Source organism: Athene cunicularia, assembly GCF_003259725.1.
Source record: "Athene cunicularia isolate RWA chromosome 14 unlocalized genomic scaffold, athCun1 chr14_part2, whole genome shotgun sequence".
Taxonomy (NCBI): Eukaryota; Metazoa; Chordata; class Aves; order Strigiformes; family Strigidae; genus Athene; species Athene cunicularia.
This window is the reverse complement of record NW_020799119.1, coordinates 1,134,994-1,155,902: the sequence shown is the minus strand read 5'-3', so window position 1 is coordinate 1,155,902 and position 20,909 is coordinate 1,134,994. Positions and strand designations below refer to the sequence as shown.

General features: G+C 49.9%; 1 protein-coding gene across 5 annotated transcripts in view; it reads right to left on the bottom strand.

Moving 5' to 3' along the window:
• Positions 1 to 412: 412 nt before the first annotated feature.
• IL21R (interleukin 21 receptor) overlaps positions 413 to 20,909 on the bottom strand; it is a 26,503-nt gene continuing 6,006 nt past the window's right edge. The window contains exons 2-10 of one of the 5 annotated variants that reach the window (XM_026859396.1): positions 20,424 to 20,514; positions 12,788 to 12,862; positions 9,659 to 9,764; positions 8,838 to 9,034; positions 7,354 to 7,505; positions 6,764 to 6,941; positions 5,529 to 5,625; positions 4,712 to 4,793; positions 413 to 1,762 (exon numbers count right to left, since the gene is read on the bottom strand). In XM_026859396.1, coding sequence (XP_026715197.1) covers positions 848 to 1,762; positions 4,712 to 4,793; positions 5,529 to 5,625; positions 6,764 to 6,941; positions 7,354 to 7,505; positions 8,838 to 9,034; positions 9,659 to 9,764; positions 12,788 to 12,842 — 1,782 coding nt within the window. In that variant the 5' untranslated portion in view covers positions 12,843 to 12,862; positions 20,424 to 20,514 and the 3' untranslated portion in view covers positions 413 to 847. Of the gene's footprint in view, positions 1,763 to 4,711; positions 4,794 to 5,528; positions 5,626 to 6,763; positions 6,942 to 7,353; positions 7,506 to 8,837; positions 9,035 to 9,658; positions 9,765 to 12,787; positions 12,863 to 13,394; positions 13,606 to 17,983; positions 18,391 to 20,423; positions 20,902 to 20,909 lie in introns of those variants that run through there. The other 4 variants (XM_026859397.1, XM_026859394.1, XM_026859395.1 and 1 more) reach the window with 4 other exon arrangements.

Here is a 20,909-nt window from a genome sequence, read left to right as displayed (position 1 = left end):
TAACTGCAGTAGACCAGGTCCAGGGCAGAAGATGGAGTTGCAAGCACATCCAGGTAGGACATTTCTGAAATTTCTGTATAATTCTAAAAGCTGATCAATGTTTCAGTTAATGTGCTTGGAAAATGCTGAGAGAGATGCTGATTCAGTAGAAAAGCCTGGTAGCAAGATTTTGCCTGGAATTGTAGGTGTTTTGAAGACTTCTCATTTGCAGACTCCACCTGGAAAGGCAAAGTCTTTCTGAAATCTGAGCTGTGTTTGGTCTCTTGGACACACAGTTCTGTGATCATTATAGGAGAATTATTTTTGATCATACCCCATGGACAGGGCTGGGACCCTCCATAATTAACAAACTATTTCAGCTGGGTTTAAAGAATCAAAGATATTAGTAGGAAAAGTAACACCACTTGTGTTGTTTGGGAATAGGGGAACTTTAATGTAACAAACACGCTTGCCATGGGTTATGCTTCTAAGATTCCATGTACATCCAAACTCTCAAGTCCTGTGAGAGTACCAGGGAAAATAATTTAAAAGTGTTGTACTCTTTATAAGGCTACTGTCAAAAAAATTTGCACATCTACATAAGCTAAAGGGTAATTTTCAAGGTACAGTTGCTTTTCCTGCCTTATAAGGGGGTTTGACCTAGGACTCTTAAAAAAAAAAAAAAAGTAGTCAATCACATCACATTTGAGACATTAACAGAATAAGTGGCAATAGAAATAGGCATATATTTCTATGGACCTAACAGTTTTCAGTGCTTGCACAAAGTAAACTTTCTTTTCTGAATTTTGTTAACACTCCTGGCACAGTATGGAAAAGGCCCTACACTGCGCAAGGCAACATCAAGTTCCTAGTTTGTCTGTCCCCCAGCGACAGGGCTGTCAGCGCGACAGGAGACCCACTGCTTGACGTAGCTCCGTGGAAAGTCCTCCCCCTCCTGCTCAAGAGGGATGGGCTCACAGTTGGTCTGACTGTTTTGCTCAAATTCACAGTCAACGGGACTCCCACAGTCCAAGTCCACAAAGCCACTGTCAATAGTGTCCAAATCTACGCAGATCATAGGGTAGCTATCACCAGGTCTTGCAGTCTGAGGGAAGAAGTCACAGGAGCCTTCACTGTAGGAAACACTTTCACCATCAGGAGAAGGCAGAGAGCCTGGATTTTCCAAATCCCACTGATTAGGCTGCAAGCAAAGGGCTTCTAGGATGCTCCCCATCCCTCCTTCCAAAGCCCTTTCTACTTGCTGGCGGGCTGGGACACTCGTACTCCTCAGGTGGTCTGTGGACACAGACCCTGAAGCAAGTATTTTGTCCTGTGTGCTCAGGTCAGCCGGGTCCAAATCACTGGATATCTTTCCATCTTCATCATCGATGTTAACCTTGGGGTAACCAGTTTCTCCAGCACTGCTGTCTTCCTTGCTGGCATGCCCATGACCCCTGTAGACACGGTTGCAGTTGCACTGGCAGTTACAAGGTGTAAATTCATCAGCCACAGTCACGGTATCGATGGACAAGTGCCCGTATGACTGGTCCTGAGCCCCACTGTTGCTGTTCACACTAGACAGTAGGGACTGGCTGTCCTGGCCTGGGGCAGTCACGCAAGACACGCAGGGCTTGCAAGGCAGATCTTTTCTCAGCTCATACAGCTCCTCCCGTGAGGTGCTGTTGGAAGGATGCATGGTGTAAACTTCTAGGACTTCTGGAAGGACTATTCCCCATTCAAAGAAATCAAGGGTCATTTTTGTATGGGATGCACCAACCCACTTCTGCATAAAAGGACATACAGGGAGAGAAAGGTCAGGATCATCAGGTTAGAGTTCCACAGAAATGACCAAAGTTCTTAAGCTTTTAGAGGCAAAGTCAAACTCTAAAATCACTGACTCATCATAAATAGCAGGGTATGAGATGCTGTTATTACCAGGCTCAGGCAGCTGCCAGAGAATCGACTCAGGTAATTGAAAACAATTAGCTTTGAGAGGTTTTCATGGCTTTTCAGTTTTCTCTATGCTGCAGGGAACTCCACTGCCCACAGCAGCATTCCTCTGTGCATCAGCCAGAGGTCCCACCCAGCCCAGCCTGTCTCCCCTGCCCTCCTGTCCTGGGCACTGCTTTGAGAGGACAGTCAGGTTCTCCCCGCGTGCTGCACCTGCACCCAGCACACACATAGCCCTGCACTTCCCTCGCCTCAGTTCCCTGGGAAGGGGGTCAGGGGAAGGTTACTCCTGATCTTCTGTTGTGCAGCCATGCCCCAGACCAACCGTTTCTCCCACAGTGACAAGAAGGAGGCAGTGGTAGGCAGGGGACGGGGACCTGCCTGCTGCAGGTAGTGCTCACTCACGACCATCAGGGCCACACATTGAATCCTGCCCCCCTGTATCACTTCTGCCCTGTGCCATGCATTATCTCTAGATCACAGTCCCCTTGCATTCAGTTACAGCTGGGAGTAAAAGCACCTCTGGGTTTCTCTGATCTAAGAACAAAGTAAAAAAGTTTCTGTTCTTTTTGGAGAAGTCACTGAATCAGACACTCAGATCTCGGCGAACTTTTGGCACGTGCCACTAAGGAATGCAGGTAAGTCCTACCAAAGGATTCTGCAGTCCAGAGGCTGGGCACAACACAGGCTCAAGACCTGGCTCTGCTCCCTGTCCCAACACTTGCCTAATCGCTGAGCTGCGTCAAGGCTCTTCTATGTGCACCACGTTCTGCTGCGTATGAAGTAGGCAACAACACTGAGCTTCATAAACACTGTGAAGGCTTCTGACAGTGCAGCGTGAGAGCTGGGCATTGCCACAGCTGTCAGACTGCCTTAATCGTACCAGCCTCCTGCCCCAAATGGCACTCAGCATATCTAGACATGAGCAAAGCACTTGGGGAAAAAAACATCCTGGTACAGCTTATTACCCTCTGACACAGAGCATGGAAAAATCTTCATTACAGTAGGAAGCACCATGTCTATTTTAATTTCTTTTTAACCTAAGCAACAAAGATCTTATTACTAAAGCTGTAATGGACAGAAAGGCACCTAAGGTTAAAAAAGCTATTTGAAGAAACAGCAGGAAATCCCTTTCTTAGAACTGAACGGGCATAGTATTTCTTATTTCCTTCTGACAGTTCTTTGCAAATTCTCACCCAACATGAATCTAAGGACCCACGTAAACACAAGAGTAAACAACGTTCCTCTGCTTTCCCTTCTCTTTTTATGCCTTAACTTTTCCTCTAAAGGTTTTACTGCTTCCTACCCAATCCAGGACATAACTGAACCTGTTGCTTTGATGCAGGCAGGATGCAGTTGAATGAGCCCCACATCAATTGGTTTCTTGTCAGCTGAAAATGACGTGTCTGTTCCCATATTAGTGATGTCACCGCATCCCCGTGCTGGGGCTGTGTGGGCAACTGCTGCTTCAATCTGCACGAAGTAACTCAGGTGTAGCAACTGAGGCTCATTCCCCTCCCAGCAGCACTGAACAGCCTAACTAGAAACTAGCAAGAATGTAATTCCCACAGAACAGAGAACCCCACGGATTCACCCCGAGAGGAGCGTGGTGCTCGGCATGCAGGGCGCTCAACACTTCCACTGTGAGCACCAGCCCATGAATCTCAGGAGTTCCCACACTGAGTCCACCTGGTCCTGGCTACTTTCCCCGAGAGCAGCCAGTGCCACACAAGAGGACGCAAGTCCCCCGCTGGTGCAGACACAGGAAGCCACAGCAGGGCTGAAAGAGGAAGGCAGGAAGGAAGGGAGACAGCCTGAACGACACCCATCCAAGACCCCTTGCTTAACCTAATCACAAACACCAACCCTGCAGCAGTGGGAAAGTACAGGAAGATCATAAGGGCCCAGCTGGTGTCCCTCTCCCAGAGGGTCTAAGAAAAAAGCAGAAACAAAAAGCAGACACTGATGTGTCTCTGATGAGTGCTGCTGTAACAGCAGGAACCTGTTCAGAAAGAGGCAGTGATGTCTGCACTCACATGCCAGTGCTTTTACAGTTTGATAACAACATTGTGAGTTGCCCTCCGGCTTAATACAACCGTTATTTATGCATGTTCAATATTCTTTTACTTTTATACCCTAAGAACTCCAGCAAACCCTGCAGCCTTCACAAACCATTTTGTCACATGAGCGAGTTTGGCTGGTGTTAAAAGAGAAGAGAATTTTGGAGGGCTGGGCAAAGTTACTCAAAGACACTTCCTTCACAGGGAGGCAGCAGTTATCTGTCCCCAGGGCTCTAGCCACCTTTCCAGGATGATATGCATAGCTATTGCCTGTATGAGTGACTCTGAAAAGAGGACTGCGAGGCTTAATGTTGAGCTTGTGTCACTGCAGAGGCTGGACTGGGAGATCTGGCTCTACAATGAAGTCTGCTCCGTGGCCTTGATGGCAGCATGGGACTGGAGCTTTGGAAAAACCCCAGTTACTGTCCTGGTATCCCTTTGTCCACTCCCTTCAGATTTCCAGGCTTCACAGATCACAGCTCAGCTCACCCACTGAGACAGCACCTACAGGGAATAAGCAGCATGGACGTGACAAAGGCCTTCATGCATGGAACAGACACTGGCGAGCGCTGGTCCTTATATGTGGAGCCATTTGGCATTCCCTTGAGATAAATCCCCCCTCCCACTGCCCTAATGAAAACTTCTTGCCCAGGACAGCATGATGTGCCTTTTAGTTTAACTTTGTCATGTGCTCCACTTGCTTGTGTAACCTATTTATGTACCTTGAAATCTCCATTGTGAACCAGGTAAAGAGGTTTGAAAAAGGGAGCAGGGTCTGGGATGCAAGCCATCTTCTTCCACAAGCTGGAAAAGAAAAGAGAAAGTCTTTGTGTTTACATGCACATTACAGATGCAAAGCAAGGCATCTCCAGATCCAGTTCAAGCAGCTGAAAGCACCTGCCCAGCCTCACTGGCCTCACAAGTTCATGGAGGTGGGGCCTCAGTGACCGTCCGGACCTGCGCACACAATATTCCTGCCAAGGAAAGAGGCTCCAGTCGTTTCCTTCCTGGAAAAACACCAAGTGTGGGAAATGCACGCTCCCCTCAGGCTGGGCTGGCTCAGAGCTCTGCCCCGTGTGCTGCTCCCATGGCCCGGTGGCTGTGCCAGCCCAGCGGCCTGTCCCGTGCCAGTGCCCACCGGCCTGTCCCGTGCCAGTGCCCACCCCACCCCTCCAGAAAGGAGGGAGGCCCCCAGCCAGTGCTGAGGAGCCTGTGCCAGCTTTGGAAAGGGGCCGGCCAGCCCCAGCTATGGCTCCCATCCCAGCTGTGAGCACAGGAGGACTGAGAGAGCAGCCCTGGGGCAGGGTGGCCCCGCACAGTCCCCCCGTGCTGCTGTCTGTCCCAAGCAGACGAAGGGCAGCAGAGCCCCAGAGAGCAGTGCTCGTGGCTGTGCACAGCTGGGGACGCTCTGCGGGCCCTCACAGCCCCGCAGCTGCGCTGTGCACGGATATACAAGACACAGAGAAGACTGCATGTGAACACCCCATATTTAGCAAGGCAGAATAGGAGCGTTTACACCATCCTCTGAAACATTCTTACCTCCGCTGTTTGGCCAGGAAGGTTGTAATTGAGGCAGTGATTGCCACGACAACACCAAACAGCAGCAGCCATCCCATGCCTGCTGTCTGTGTCACTGCTGGAGAAAGGAGACAGAGTCATTCAGGCTCATATTGCATTTCTACCCTGGTCAATAAGCAGGAGATGGTGAGGACACCCCCTCAATTTCTGCCCCAGACTTTCTCTTAGGGACACTGAGGCCGTCACCTGGGGCTCGGCACTCCAGATACGAGCTCTGACTGAGGATGCTCAGAGGAGAGTGCATCAATGAGAGGAGCTGTGCATCAGCTGGCCTATGGCCTGGCTGTGCTGCAGGCTGACAGCCAACGTGTTTGGGGCAGGACAGGTCCCTGCTACAAAGAGCCCTGGTGTTTCCGACTCCTGGTTTAGGGACACATCAACAGATAATCCATGAAGTGAAAAGAGAGGGCAGCTGGCTAGTGACAAGTGAAAAAAAGTGTGTTGACTAGATGAATGCTTGTTGGCTGCTCTCTGCCTGCAAGGGAAAGGAGAACCCTGGAGACCCAGAACTCAGATAACCCCTAGCAGCTGGGGCCTGGCCCTGCTGCTACAGCACCACATCATACTTCGGTCTGAGCCGCAGATCAGCGAGAGCAGGGAGGTTCAGCACATGCTGCTGACATTGACCACTGTCACCCTGCCCTGCTCTTTGCACAAAGACTCCCTGATTTCACAGCCTCTGTTCCACCATGACAAGCACCAGCGTACTTCTGTGCATAAGGTACTGTGCACTCCCTGTGGAGTGGGAGCGGTGGCTACCAAATGGAACACCTGTGGCCAGCACGACCAAACATCAGAGTCCAGACACAGACCATAGCCCCGAGAGCAGGATCCTCCCTCCCCTCAGGTGAAGGCAATACTAAGTCCCAGGAGTGGAGGCACCTCTACTCAATCTCCCACATTTCTGAAAGGGGCAGGCAGGACCCTGGGCACTGGAAGGAAGCTGAGGCTGCACTGCTGCTGTGGCACCCAAACCCACAGCCAACGCCACCAAACCCTCCTGCCACAGGCCGTGCTGTAACGGGCTTTGCAGCGCAGGGGGGTCCATACAGACAGCGTGTATCAGCCCAGGCCCAGGGTTCCTTACTCAGCAAGACAAACATGCCTGTTGTTACTGGACTATTTTGAATTTGTTCTAATTAATCAGATTTGACTCTGGATCAACTGGAACAGCAAGGAGAGCTGGTAGTGTGTACCGGCAGGGCTGGTTTTCAACGTCAGCGAAGAACTCCACTCACTCCAAAACCCACAGTAGCCAGTGTCTTCTCGGGGTCTGGCTCTCACTTGAAACTCGTACTCAGTGTTTGCCTGGAGTTCCCATGGCAGGATCAGCAGTGTCCGTTTATCTTCGTGAACAGCTTTCATCTTCCGAGTCTGTGAGCCATGAAACACCAAACATTCAGGGCTGGAGTGACTGCTCCCACCTTACCCTCTCTGCTCCACAGTGAGGAGCCCTGCAAAGTAATCTCCTCTGCTTTCATGTTGTGTCTGCAGGGCCACGCTCTGGCTGGTTAGCAGCTGCACGGGGCCCTGGGGGATCCTTCCATGCAGGACAGCATGAGAAGCACGTGAACTATCAGCCTTCCCCACAGGATCTAGTACTTCTCAAACAGCTTCTGCTTCTCTATTTTTTCAGTTTTGCCTGTTTTCAGTTCAAGCAAGCAAATAGAGGCACCTTTTCTAAACCATAACAACCCCTCTTCCACAGCAGCACTCCTGTCCTGGTTGTGCTGGCCTCCTCTTTGCTGATACATCCTACTTGATGGTAAACTGAGATCTCACTTACCTCCCAGGTGTCGGTCCTTCTCTTATAATGCAGCTGGTATTCCAGCTCCTCATTCAAAAAGTAGAAAGAAGAGTCCTGGTAGATGGTTTTCCAAGAAATATTGTAACCCTCCGAGAACACAGCGGTCAGATTGAACGGAGGCTGTGGTTTGACTGGAAGACAGGATGGTGTTAACCTTCATAACATTACTGCAGACAGGAGGTGGCCCAGCATGGTATCAGCAATGCAGAGTGAGTAGGGAGCAAAACTGCCCTGGCAAGGGTGGGCCCTCCTACACAGGGCAACATCCACAACATTTCTGTCTCTCAGGTTGAGCAGTCCTGAGCCATGCACAGAACCTCACACCTCTGCAGTGTAGTGAAGTCAGGCCCCCATTGCCCTGAATGTGCCTCTGCCTGTCTCTGAACCTCCTTGTCAACTAAGGAGCAGGAGAGGATAGCACAAAGGGCTAATATCTCCTGGAAGATGTAAAGAGTCAGGCACCTTGTTCTTCTCAGGATGTAGGAGGACTCTGCATAGTCATGGTCGCTTACACAATTAGGGAAATACCCTTCAATGCAACAGGGGCATCAGGAAAAGTTGAGTGTAGTGGACACTGCCTAAACCCAGTGCAGATCCCCGTGCTGTAAGTGCCTAAAAGGCAAGTTTCATGTGCCCTGCAGGGTGTTTTCAGATATGGAAAACATGCACAGACTCCAGCACTGCTCTGTGATGCTTCTGTACGGGGACATCCAGGAGACATGCAAAGCACCACCACCCTATATGTAGTCTGTTGGGGGGGGGGCAAAGGGCGGTCCTGAAATGCTGTGGCATTTGTCAAAAAGATGACAGTTCTCATGTAACATCTGAAGAATCCAAGTAGAAATATCCTTTCTCATACACCAGGACGGTACCTGGCTAACCACCCCTTTTCTTCAGTGTGCTGCACAACTTGGAACACAACAGCACTCCACTGAGTCAGCTACATGATTGCACCTGGTCTTCCTGTCAGCAGGAGAGATGGTGAGGAACTGCCCCAGAAAGCAGAAGTGCCGCCTCTACTGTGTCTGGGACACCTTGTGCCACCCATAATAATGTCATGTTGGTTCAGGGTTCACTGCCAGAGCCTCTGGAGACTCCTGTGAGGCCATCTGTGGCATTTGCAATTAAAGCAATTCCTCCTGCCCTTTCAATTCTAACCGAGAACAAACACTTGCATAGGGTAGGTATGAGACTAGTCTAAGGTGGAAATTTATCACCTCCTACTACATGGGAAAAAGGAATTTCCCCATGAAAAGACTGGGGCCAAGTGAACTCTAACCATCCTCAAGCATAAATGTTTCTGTAGTTTGCAATAGCAGCAAGAAGAGCACAGTGCTCTGTGCAGACAAGTGCACGCCAAACAGAGCCCCCTCAGCTTCCACGCTCACTCCTTGCCCAGACTGCCCTAGCAGATAGACATAAGGTCAGACAGGATTTATGAAATCCACCATTTTTGTACTTACTGTTCTCTGCCATATAAAAGCCTTTGGAAATCACGTGCTGCCCATCAGCCACCTCTGTAACATCCACCTGGACTTTGGTATCTGCCAGGAGTCCAGTCATGTCCACAGTGCACACGTACTGTGTGTGACTGCTGTTCCCGGACAATCGCAGGAGTCTGCAGGCAGCCACAGTATTTTCTGGTTCTTCCTCAGGAACCCTAAAACCATCAAAAAACAGACAAGCAAGTCCACATCCACCACATGCTGTAGCTGGACTAATCTGTTGCTGAACCACCAGACATAGAGATTAATAAGAAAAGAGGCAACATGTCCAAACAGAAATTTATCTTTGAACTTCGACAGATTATTTTTTTCCCTTCTATTTGCTCAGCTTAGCATCTTTGAGAGAAGTGGGAAAGTGATGCTGAAGTGTTTGTGGAAATGAAAGGTTCTCACCAGGGCTGCACGGCCCAGGGCTGCACTCACTTCCTTGCTGGTGCCAAACAGCACCATACGGGGCTTGTACGAGCTGCGTGAAGCCTGCCAGCACACACGAGTGAAAGTCCACGGTTAACAGCAGAGAGGGCGAGGACAGAAAATGACGCCAAGGAGGCCAGAGTCAGTGTGGCAGGCAGCGGGCAGCAGCACTGTCTGCACACACAGGAACCAGGGATGCTTTGCTGGGGGAGAAGCCAGCTGGTAACGAGTACGAAGTACCAGTAAAAACCAGAGTGGCAGCAAGAACAAGAATGCGCCTAACAAAGAGGGCAGAAGGACACCACGGTGCTGTGGCCACGTCTGGAGCTCTGCTGACACGCCGTGCGCAACCGGCTGGGACGTACCATGTTGCAGTGAGGTTGTATGACCTGGCACCCAAATCATGTCTCAGGATACAGGACAGGGTCTGTACATAGTCCACAAAACAAGTGAGGTTTTCACAACATGTACCTGTAGGTTTGGAAGAGAAAACATAATTTTTATACCCACACAGACAGTCCTCAGGGCTCCCTCCAAATCTGAAGGAACAGGCCACTCTGTGCCAGCCCCCCCGAAACTCCTCAGTCTTGGAGCATAAGATGTGTTCCATCTCTACAGCAAGGTACGTGTCAAACAAAAACCTATTAAAAAAAAGCTGTGGCAGCAAATAGCATGCCAAAATAGCAGGAAATACCCAAATTATGACTGAATTTTCGAATCTATCTCTGTTTGCTTTTATACAGTTACTACAGCAGAGTCACAGATTATTTCTGCAAGAGTCCCATCTTATGTAGCACATAAAAGAGGCATCATTACCCAGCTGGAAACAGTAGCATATTCAAACATTTTAACAATACCACTTCCTAAATTGAGTACTGTTCTTTGCTAGTCTAGTTCTCATTACATCACATCTACATGGCACTTTACACATTTTTAAAAACTGACATTTCAGTAATTCTCTCTTTACCCTTCTCTCTGCTTACTATTTTCATATCTGCAGCATCAACATTTTTCATGTTCAGCTCCAGATGCTCAGAATATGCTTTTAATGGAATTTTGGCAAAAAAAATATTGCAAATTTGTAGTTACTATAATTTCTATAAATCATTCTGGTACTAAAGTGATAGGCACAATTTATTAATCACTTGAACTGAAACAGACTTCTAAAGAGAACCTGAGAGCCAACTGTAGAACTTACACTGGTCATTAAGAAAATTAGCTAATTTGAGAGTGGTCACTAAGCAGCATTTACACTCTTCTAATTGTTCTGCAGGAGCTCTGCTCTCATATCAGTATCTGACACATGCTGTAGGAAAAGCACCGCTGTTCTACGCGAGCACACTTCAGTTATCCCTCTGGATCTCAAGGCAGGGGAGATGGCAGCACAGTGAGAAGCACCTGCATTGGGGAGCACTCTCCTGAGAGCACCTTGGGCTCACGAGAGCCACCGTTACTACACCAGGAATAACTGAGTGAGGAAAAGCCTGCAGGAGGTAGAGCGTGCCATGCCAGTGCAAACCATGGCCACCACAGTGATCATTCATCTCTTACATGTACATTATCACCCCTTTTGATGGGAATAAAATTGCCATCATCTAGGGGAAGATCAAGGCTGTTACATCCCCCTGCCATCAGGGCTGCCCCAGCAGGATGGGAACACGTTACCTGACAGACATCAGGCACCCAGATCCTCTGATGCTAACCAGGACAGGAGTCCCCCTCCCTTTGCCATTCTGCTGCTTGCCTGGTTAGAGAAGGTGCACTCCCTGCTCCCTACCTTCCCTTGGTTGAACATGCTTTGTCTTCAGAAGAGCTGTTTGCATAAGATGAAAGTAGGCCTACGTGATCAGCTCAGTAACCACAATGCCTGATTTTACAGTTAAAGAGGATGCTGTATGCAAAGAACAGTCAACATGGAATGCAGGCAACGTGTGCATTGGTGGACCAGAAATATTTGTTCCACCCTCCAGATCAAACGAGAGTTCTCACAAACAAGTGTCTCTGCATCTACAGTCACAATGCACAGCGGACATGTGCAGGGGAGGTGCAGCCCAATACTGGGTCAGAGTACATTCAAAGGAAAACAAAGTCCAACTTTTCCCACCAGCTTCACTCATCACAAAAGTTTCTTCCTAGCCCTGTTGCATGCTGCTCTTCCTATGTGAGCTCTGAGCAGCACTCAGATTTGTGTATGAGACCCCCTGCGAAGAATGTCAGGATGGTGACAGAAGAAATTTGGGGATGCTTGTGACAGACTGGCCCCAAGGGTGTACATATGCTTTATTAAACTGTGATTCAAATTATGTGGTTGTCACTTTGTTTCATTTTGACTTTTTCACTTTACACTGACTTCATAATTTTGTTCTAAAATTTTCAATAAGCTTTAACTTTTCATTTTGAGCCCTCAGTAGGCTCTTCTGAAGGCCCTGGTACAAGCACTGTTTGTTCCAGCATCCTGAACAACGTACTTTTTCTCCCTTAGCCTAAACTTACACTCCTACAAAAACGCAGCTATAAACCCCTCGCTTTCCTTTACAGAGGTCAGCAAGTATTAATAAGCACTGCTAATCAGCATTCTTCTATGCTGTTATGTTAATCAGTCAAATGGTACTGGTAGCTGGTAAGCTGCAAGCGTATCTCTGAGCAAGAATCTGTTAACAAAATTAAGAGGAGTACAGCTTTTTACTGGAAGGGAATAATTAAGTGTCCTAAACCCAGTTAGATCTAGGATGAATTGTCCACCTGTGGCAACTTCAGAAACAAAGCCCAAATCTTTTTTACAGTAAGATCTAGTTTGGTCTAGACTGAACCCAGGTAATTCCCTGGCTCGTGTTACACAAAATTCAGGCAGACATCACAGTGGTCCTGTACAGCAGGAAGACATAACTGAATTGATTTTTTCTGCTAATTTAGGTTTGGAGCAGGTCCAATGCTCTGCCTAGAAGCAGCACGTCAGATGCTAAGCTTGCCCCTGTTCCCTGCAGACGCTGATGTCGCTGCCTTCGTCTGTGCAGGAAGGCGGCTCTGAGCCAGCGCCAGCGGGGGGCGGGGGTGGATGATGTGTGTGACTGCACGAGGGCTCAGGCCGGGTCACTCCACTGTCCCTGGCCTGCCAACAGCAGCCCTAAGCCCTGGGGATATCCCGGTCTTGGCCACTGGAACCTTTCCTATGGCAAAGGTGCTTTTTTTGGGGGGGTGGGAAATCCTCCAGTATCAACAGGAGATGTTCCAATGCAGGGCAGGCACTCCCCCTGCACAGTGTGCAGCCTGGCTGAGCCCTGCTCCACTGTGACCCTCTTGGGTCCATCCTCCACTGCCCACAGAGACTCTTCCATAACTCAGTATCCCACGGAACTTGCTCCCCTGGTGTCCGATCTTGTGCTTGCTGTCCCATGGCAGCCTCCTGCCACCCACATCTCAGCAGAGCCTGTGTCAATGGTCACCAAGTTAAATCCTGTGGGCGTGCAGCCCAGAAGAGATATTTGGGAACTTACTGTACTGGAATAAAAGGAAGAAGGAAATACTCTGGAGCCACGATTTGTTCCTCATGTTGGTTCTGATTGGATGTCCTGGGGAAAAAAATAAAAAAACAAAACTCAAACCACAAACTTAAAAACAACAAACCAATTAAAAGTTCAGCTCAGTCAACTACTCTTATGTTAAAGGTTAAGGTGGAATTAATCTTGCTTTCATTTAAATGTCTAGAAGTCCCTAATTTGCGCTAATAATGCAGCTCTCCTGTATCTACTCCACAGGCTAAGGTGGGGATGACCAATGGCCATAAACCAGGTCAGTGAAATCTCTGCTCCTTGCCAGCAGCACGTGCACAGAGAAAGCAGCAAAGTGACTGCAGCCTTCGTCTCTCCATGCAACAGGAAGGCACTTGGGTTAAGCACTAACCCATTTTTTCTTCATCAGCTTCCTGCAACTAGAAATGGCTTGCAACTAGAAGTGACATTGCTGCGGCTTAAACATCCGTACTGCAACTTCATCAGATAGAGTCTGAATGTCACAGTGCGTCTGTATGAGCAAGGCTTGTGAGAAGGACTGGATGATCTTCAAGGTCTGTTCCAACCTAGGCAATTCTGTGATTTGGCTTACCCATGGTTAAATAAGCATGGAATATCTAGTTGAGGGACTACAGGAAAGCAGCCCGGACAAAAAAATTACAGCCTCCCATGTGGCACAGAAGAGAATGAGGTACAGCACTCATTTCAGGGACAGGCTGTCCTGATGCCGTTTGGGGAAGAGAACCTGCAGGAAAGGCTCCAGAGAAGAGGACAGCAGGATGTTTACAACAATACGAGGAAACAGCGTCACATACTGTACTGGGTCTGGCTGAGCTGGAACTGTTTTTTCCCCTACAGCAGCCCCCATGGTGCTGTGGTTTATGCTGGGAGCTGGCAGAGTGTTGGCAGCAGCCTGGTGTGGTGGCTACTGCCAAGTGGTGCTCACACAGCACCAAGGCTCTTCCCAACATTTGCCCCAGTGGGATGGGGTGATCAAGATCTTGGGAGCGGACACAGCCAGGACATCTGACCCCAACTGACCAAAGGGATATTCCAGACCGTGTGACATCTGCTCAGTATAAAGCTGGGAGAAAGGGGGAAGGGGGCGTCACCCTTGGTCCTCCGAGGCAACCACTCTGCATATTGGAGCCCTGCTCCTGAGAAGGCCCCACATCACTTCCTCATTGGAAGTAGAGAATAAATCTGGTTTTTGGTTTTTTGTTTTTTTTTTTTTTGCTTCCACGCACAGACCTTTGCTTTGCTTATATTAAAACTGCTTTTGTTTTACCCACAAGGGTTAGGGTCTTTTACATATCTTATTTTCTTTCCCCTCTTTGCCCTGTTGAGAAAAAAGGAGGAAGGGGTGGGGAAGTGATAGAGTGACTTGGTGGGTACCTGGCATTTAGCCAAGGTCAAACCACCACACATACAACTGACCGCTCAGCCCACAGCTCCTGCTATAAGACCAGGCCTCAAGACACATAACACATTAAGGCTGGGTTTTCACAGTATTTAACTTTTACAGAAACACTTAGATGGGCACAGAAAGACTTAGAATGAGCTCCCTGCAGAGCATTGGCTGTTGATACCCAGTAGATTTTGGTTCTCTCTTCTCAAGCTACTCCCAAAGGGGCTAGGCTGCCTGGGAACAAGACTTTGGAGAAGCAACCTGTTATTTTATTTTTGGAACATACTTCTGTCAGCAGCAAGTTGCAAGGATGAAGAGGTAGCAGGGCAGGCCCACATGCTGTGCCACAGAGCAGCAGCACTGTCAATGTCTGGACACACAGGAGTGTCTCTGCAGAGCCCCAGAGCTCTGCAACGCCCCTGCGCTAGACTGCACAGCAGCACCTGCGAAAGCAAGCTGCAGCCACCTAAAGATACCCAGAGCTCCTGGCAGGGCCTGGTGCAGGTGACAATCACAGACTGGGTTGGGTTGGAAGGGGACTTTAAAGGCCTTCTAGTCCAACCCCCTCCATGAGCAGGGACATCTTCCACTAGATCAGGTCGCTCAAGGCCCCGTCCAACCTCCAGGGATGGGGCATCCACCACCTCTCTGGGCAACCTGTGCCAGTGTTTCATCACCCTCATTGTAAAAATGTCTTCCCTACATCTAGTCTGAATCCACCCTCTTTTAGTTTAAAACCGTTACCTCGGTCCTATCGCAACAGGCCCTGTTAAAAATTCCCCCCTCATCTTTCTCATAAATCCCCTTTAAGGAGGAAGCTCTAAGATCTCCCCGCAGCCTTCTCTCCTCCAGCTGAACCCCCCAACTCCCCCAGCTTGTCCTCACAGGGTGTGCTCCAGCCCTCCCAGCATCTCTGTGGCTCCTCTGGCCCCGCTCGAGCAGGTCCGTGTCCTTCTGCTGTTGGTGCCCCAGAGCTGGACCCAGCCCTGCAGGGGGGTCTCACAGAGTGGAGCAGAGGGGAGAACCCCCCCCTGGCCCTGCTGCCCACCCTGCTCTGGGTGCAGCCCAGCACACGGGGCCTTTCTGGGCTGTGAGCACATGTTGTTGGCTCATGTCCAGATCTTCACCCACCAGTACCCCCAGGTCCTTCTCGTCACAGCTGCTGCCCATCCCTTCACCCCCAGCCTGTGTTGATACTGGGGGCTGCCCCAAGCCAGGTGCAGGACCCAGGTCATGGGGTGCCTGTGCCTCCTCCCCACCACCAGCAAGCCTCCAGACAGTCACTTAGCAGAGAGAATGCCAGTGAGGCCTCTCCCACCTGGGAAACATTTGTGGTGTTTAAAAATTTCCCAGGTTTACTCAAATAATGAAAGCAAAATAAATTTAGCAGCCACCAAAAAGCCCCTGTAGCCCCGTGTGAGCTCAGAGACTTGCTCTCACAGCAGCACAGATGTGGTTGTCCAGATGAGATCAGCACGGCTCGCTCAGGAGGTGCCACAGACACCTCATGCCCTGCGGTGGGAGCAGCCATGCTGCTGCTGCCCCTCCTTTCCTGCCTGACATATCCTGCAGATGAAGCACAAGCTCCAGCTCAGCGAGGAGCCCCAGGTACCCTGACAGTCCCCCCTGCCTGCTGTGAGCAACCGGCCAGAAACTCTTTCCCCACACTCCAGTCCTTCCTTCTGTAGGGCACATTTCCTGAAGAAACATCTTTTCTTGACCCCTCTGGTCCCAATCTCTTCCAGGTTCTCCCTGTATAACACCCATTTTCATTACCACTGCTTCTGGTGGTGCAGTCCAACAACAACCAGGCCAACAACCTGCCCAAACGGGCCTGTTCTCACCCCGAGAGCGCAGAGTCCCCAGGGCTGCTGCTGCTCCTCAAGCCTTCGTGCTCTCTCGCTGCCGTAACCCAGCAGGCGCTCGGCTGCAGGACACACTAGTGCTGCCCAGCACTCGCCCTACTGCAGCCCCTCAGCGTCACTTCGCTTTGTGACTGTCACGCTCCACAGTCTCAGCCACCCTGTAAGGCCAAGAAAGGCAACCTGCTGCCTCTTCTTCAGCAGAGGAAGGAAGGGTTGGGCCCTCAGAGCTCTGCAGACCCACTGCTTGTTTCAGAATCCAACTGGCAGTGCCCCCAGTGATTCATGTCCATTTCGGTAGCTCCCTCGTTTTACCCCCATTCCTGCCTAAATGGACAGAGCAATGCAAGGGAAGTCTTTGCTGCTTTTAGCTACTGGACTGTGGTTTCTTTAAAAAGGCTTCCCTATTTTTCTTTCTCTGCTCAAAGAATAATACCATTGATCCAATGGGACAGAAAGGACTGAACAGGAAAAAACCACAGCAACAAGCCCGATCAGCTCACTGGGAGGATGTCTTACAGAAATATCAGAGGCTGCCATTACACACTGGAAAGGGGTTAATATGTAAGGTTGTCATCTAGAAAGGAGCTTCCTGAATAAGAGCACAGTGGCAAAAGACAGACATAGGATCTGTTAACAGGCAAAGCAAGGAGACAGTACTTCCTCACTTGGAACTCCACTGCCCCAACTCTCTACCCCGGCCAGAGCCCACAGATTAGCCCAACGCTTATCCCCTTTGCTTCTTACACAATTCTCCTACCTCGGAGGTGTGGGGAAGGATTGCTAACTCTGAGAGCACCATAGAAAGTGTCCATGCTGTGTGTGTCTGGCCTCCTGACTGTGCTCCAGGTCGTTATGACAAGACGTGGACATGTGTGAAGGGCTGGGAAAGATGCACCTCTGCAGCAGTGTCTCTGGTCTCTGCTGGCTGGAGGGCCTCATGACTTCACAGAGATGTACAGCAGCCCCTGTGCAGAGCCTTCCTCCAGTCAGGCCCTCTTCAAGCCTCAATCCCAGTCTGTGATTAAGACCCCCACCTTTCCTACACCCCTCCATTCATTACACCCTTCCCACTCGCTTCTATCTGTCAGCACCCTGCTCATGTGAATGTTCACTTGGAGGGAAGAACTTATTCCCTGTCTGGCATTAGAAAAGTCCTTTCTACCACGTCATTTTAATTTCTCTGTGAAATGAGGGCTCCGAGACAGCTTCATGCACCCTTGAAACAGTTACTTAACTCTTATAAAATATCAAGTGTTGTACAGCTGCTAAGTACCATTGCTGCAAGCTCTGTAGTATCCTAGGGAGCAGTGTACTGAGAGCACAGTAATAAAGTTGATTAGCCATTCTATATAGATGTGCACATGTAAATGGTGCTACAAGGTTTTAATATACCAGAGAACAGGAAATAGGACCAATACACAGACATTTATGCGGATTATTTTTGTTAAGGATCTGAAAATATGGTGCTATAAGCTGCCAAAGATGGATGCAGTTTAAGCTTGTGGTTTGAAGTGTCTCCAGGAAATGTATGCACTTATAAAATTTCCACAAAAAACCAAAAAAGTCTAAGAACTCAGTTTAAGTAAAATAAAAAGAAATCTGGCATTTCCAAGCATGAGGAAATAAATGTCATAGCTACATGAAAGGAAAAAAGAGTGGAAGTCCCTCAGTCCACCAGTTATATGCAAAAAACAAGCTTTCTTCTTGAAAAAAATTCATTATCAATGTACACTGCCATCTAATCACAAAGAGGGAAGCAGAAGGATTCTCTAGCTGTCTGGTAGAGGCCAGCTGCACTGACAGCAGGGGCACAGGGGCCACGTCAGCTCTAGAAAGATTTACAGTGAAGTCACAGGTATCAAGTAACAAACTGGCAGCAGGGAAAATTGTTGGAAACATGGACATTACCTTGCCCCATCCTTTCAGTTGTCCATTTCAGCCCTCCAATTCTTCCACGGCCGGCCTGGTTAAAGCATTGTGCGACTGCAGACACTGCTGGGGAGCAGGTGGATCTCCTCAGCTCTGAGTAAGAGCAAAGCCTGCTTGTGCCGACCAAGAGCTGTAGTGTATTGGAATACACAGTGATAAATGGCAGCTGACGTCACCACTGTATCAGTATTACTGTGCTGATAGTAGGATGTGGTGAGCAGAGGAGGCAATGAATGCGGGTCCCAACACCCACACAACATTTATTACTGTATTGCTCTGCTCTTACTCTTATGTGAGAAAGAGGTGGGAGAGCAGATCAAAACTCACAAGGCTCAGATCTAAAAGGTCATAGTGGGGCTGTGGAGTTCGAGCCTTGCAGTGGGGAGGCAGCAGCATGAAGACATTCAATGGTTAAGCCCAGCTCTACAGTACAGCGTGGAGATCGCAGGCAGCCCAGCACCTGTGCTCTGCTTCCACCGCCCAGGACACCCGGGACCAGGGCACCAGCCCTCAGACCACAGGGAGTGACCCTGACCCTGGCCTCCATCGTGTCTTGGCTGGGCCCTGCGATGCTGACAGGAGGGAGGGGAGCTCAACTCACCTCCATGGACATTAAAAGGGGCTGCAAGGGCACTGCAGCTCCCTGGGCAAGAGGGAGAGCAGGCAGCACGGAGAGGACTTGGCACACATGGCGCAGCGCGGCGGCAGGAGGCTCAGACCCGAGGAGTCACCCAGAGACGGCAGCGGAGCCGCTGGGTGCACGTGAGCTGGCTCCGTGTTCAGCTGAGACCTGCCCAGCTCAAGAGCCTGCAGCCCTGCCAGAGGGTGCAAAGGCTTGGCAAGGCCCAGCCCCGCAGCCTGGGGAGATGCACAGAGAGTAGGAACCAGCTCTGAAAGTTTACCCTTCACTGACTGCCAGAATTCAGATGTGCAGCTTCCCTCCTGTGATGCTTACTGCTGGTGAAGCATAAAGCCAAGAAGAAGGCTGGAATAGCTCATCATGCACGGATGTGTCGAAACTTTATGACTGATTCTCTTCTGTCATCTAGCACTGTGCCTGTACACATGTGCACGTATGTGCCAGTACAGGCATGTGCACATGTGAAACTGTGAGTGCTGCAATGGGAAGAGCAACAGGTCACCCTGCCCCTGCAGAGAAAATGCTTCACCTACATGTAGCTCCTCTGTCCTGGGCAGCCCAGAGCAGGGTGACCCACCAGATCTCCCTCAGCGGCCGAGAGGGACGGTATCCGCCACACCCAGCCCGGAAGAGCCATGACGTAGGACACAGGCAGGTCTCTAGAAGCCCTGATACTTGCTGTCACCTGAAGCACAGCACTGGATTCACCTGCACAAAGCAAGGCCAGTCAGGGCTCTGCGTGTGCAGCAACTGTCTCCAAGAGCTCTCTGTGCTGTGTGGGCACAGGCCCCTCTGCACCTGAGGTCCTGTGGCACTTCAGAGCAGCTGCATCCAGCCCCCAAGGTAAAGCTCTTGGACACCTGAAGGAGGCCAGTTGCCATGGACTGCTGTAGATTCAATAGGAGAGGCAACTACTTTCATGCAGCTGTAATCTCAGCCCAACCTGCAGTGGCAATATTCATCAAGAGGCAAGCATGCAGGGCACACCAGGGAAGGCTTGGTGGATTCTGCTAAAGTTATTGATGACCCCAAAGCATTTTGCCATGGCTGGAAGAAGGGAAACATCCATATGTATTTATGAGCAAGAATAAATATGCATAGAGGAAATAACAGAGACGGCAATTCCTTTCTCTAGAAGGGAGAATTAGTGACACTTGCAGTTATCAAGTTCATGATGTGAGGAAGAAAACCCACACAAACTGTTCTACCTCTGTATTTTCTTTCTGTCACAACAGAATTAAAACTATATCCTCAGCATCAAAGATACAGACCTGGTGTAACTCTAGCGTCAAAGCTACCTTTACTGACTGGTGACATTTAGGAGGAAGATAAGCATACATTACGATAAGTAATGAGTAAAAAAATGGCAGAAGAACAGCTGAGACATGAGTAAGTGTTCTACCGGAAGGGAAAGCAATAGAAGAAACCGCCTCAAAGCTCAGGAAATTGGGTAAAGTATGAATGAGCCAGGCAGAAAGCAGAGGTGTTAGTCAGCAAAGCAGCAGGTTGAAAAACAACAAAGCCCCTCAGCTAGCGGCCTGCGAGCGACACAGGATGAGGAAAGAGTGCGTCGCTTTTGCCCTGGGGAATGCTGAGTGCCACCCACAGAGACCCCAGCACCCTCCTGCCTGCCTTTCGACTTTGGCAGTTGCATCTTTGTAGACACCAACATCGGCCTCAGCCTCTTATTTTCCCCAATACAAATCAAGTCTGAACCCATTTGGCATGAAAGCTGTAGCATGAGCACATCCCTGTCTCTGCCAGAGGAAAAAGGCTTACCTTCCCAGAGCAATCACTATGCACGTCTTGCTCACACGGAGGGGATCACACAGAGGCTTGTATCTTCTCTTAGGAAATCACCAGACGCATGCTGGTAAACAGAAACAGGAATGACTGTGCTTGTGAACTCACCCTAACCATCTGGAACAGAAACCCACAGCTCTGCTCAGGCTCAAACCCACCACCCTCATCTGCACCATGCAAAACATGCCCAGAGCATCTCGCCAGCAGCCTCACGGCACCGCAGGCCCTCAGCCACAGGAATGCACGCTCTCCCCAGGGCAGCCGCCACACCACCCTCCTCCGGGAGCCTGGCACCCTTTGGACAGCCACCAGCACTACTCCCCTCCGGGTGCGTGTCAGAGCCCTGCCCTGCCGTTGTGTTCCTGCAGCTTCACCAGCTAAGCATCAGCCTTTCCTTGGCTGTTCAGCTGAGGTGTCCCGCCCGCTCCACCCTCCCCTCTCACAGCCAGGCTGGTCCCAGGT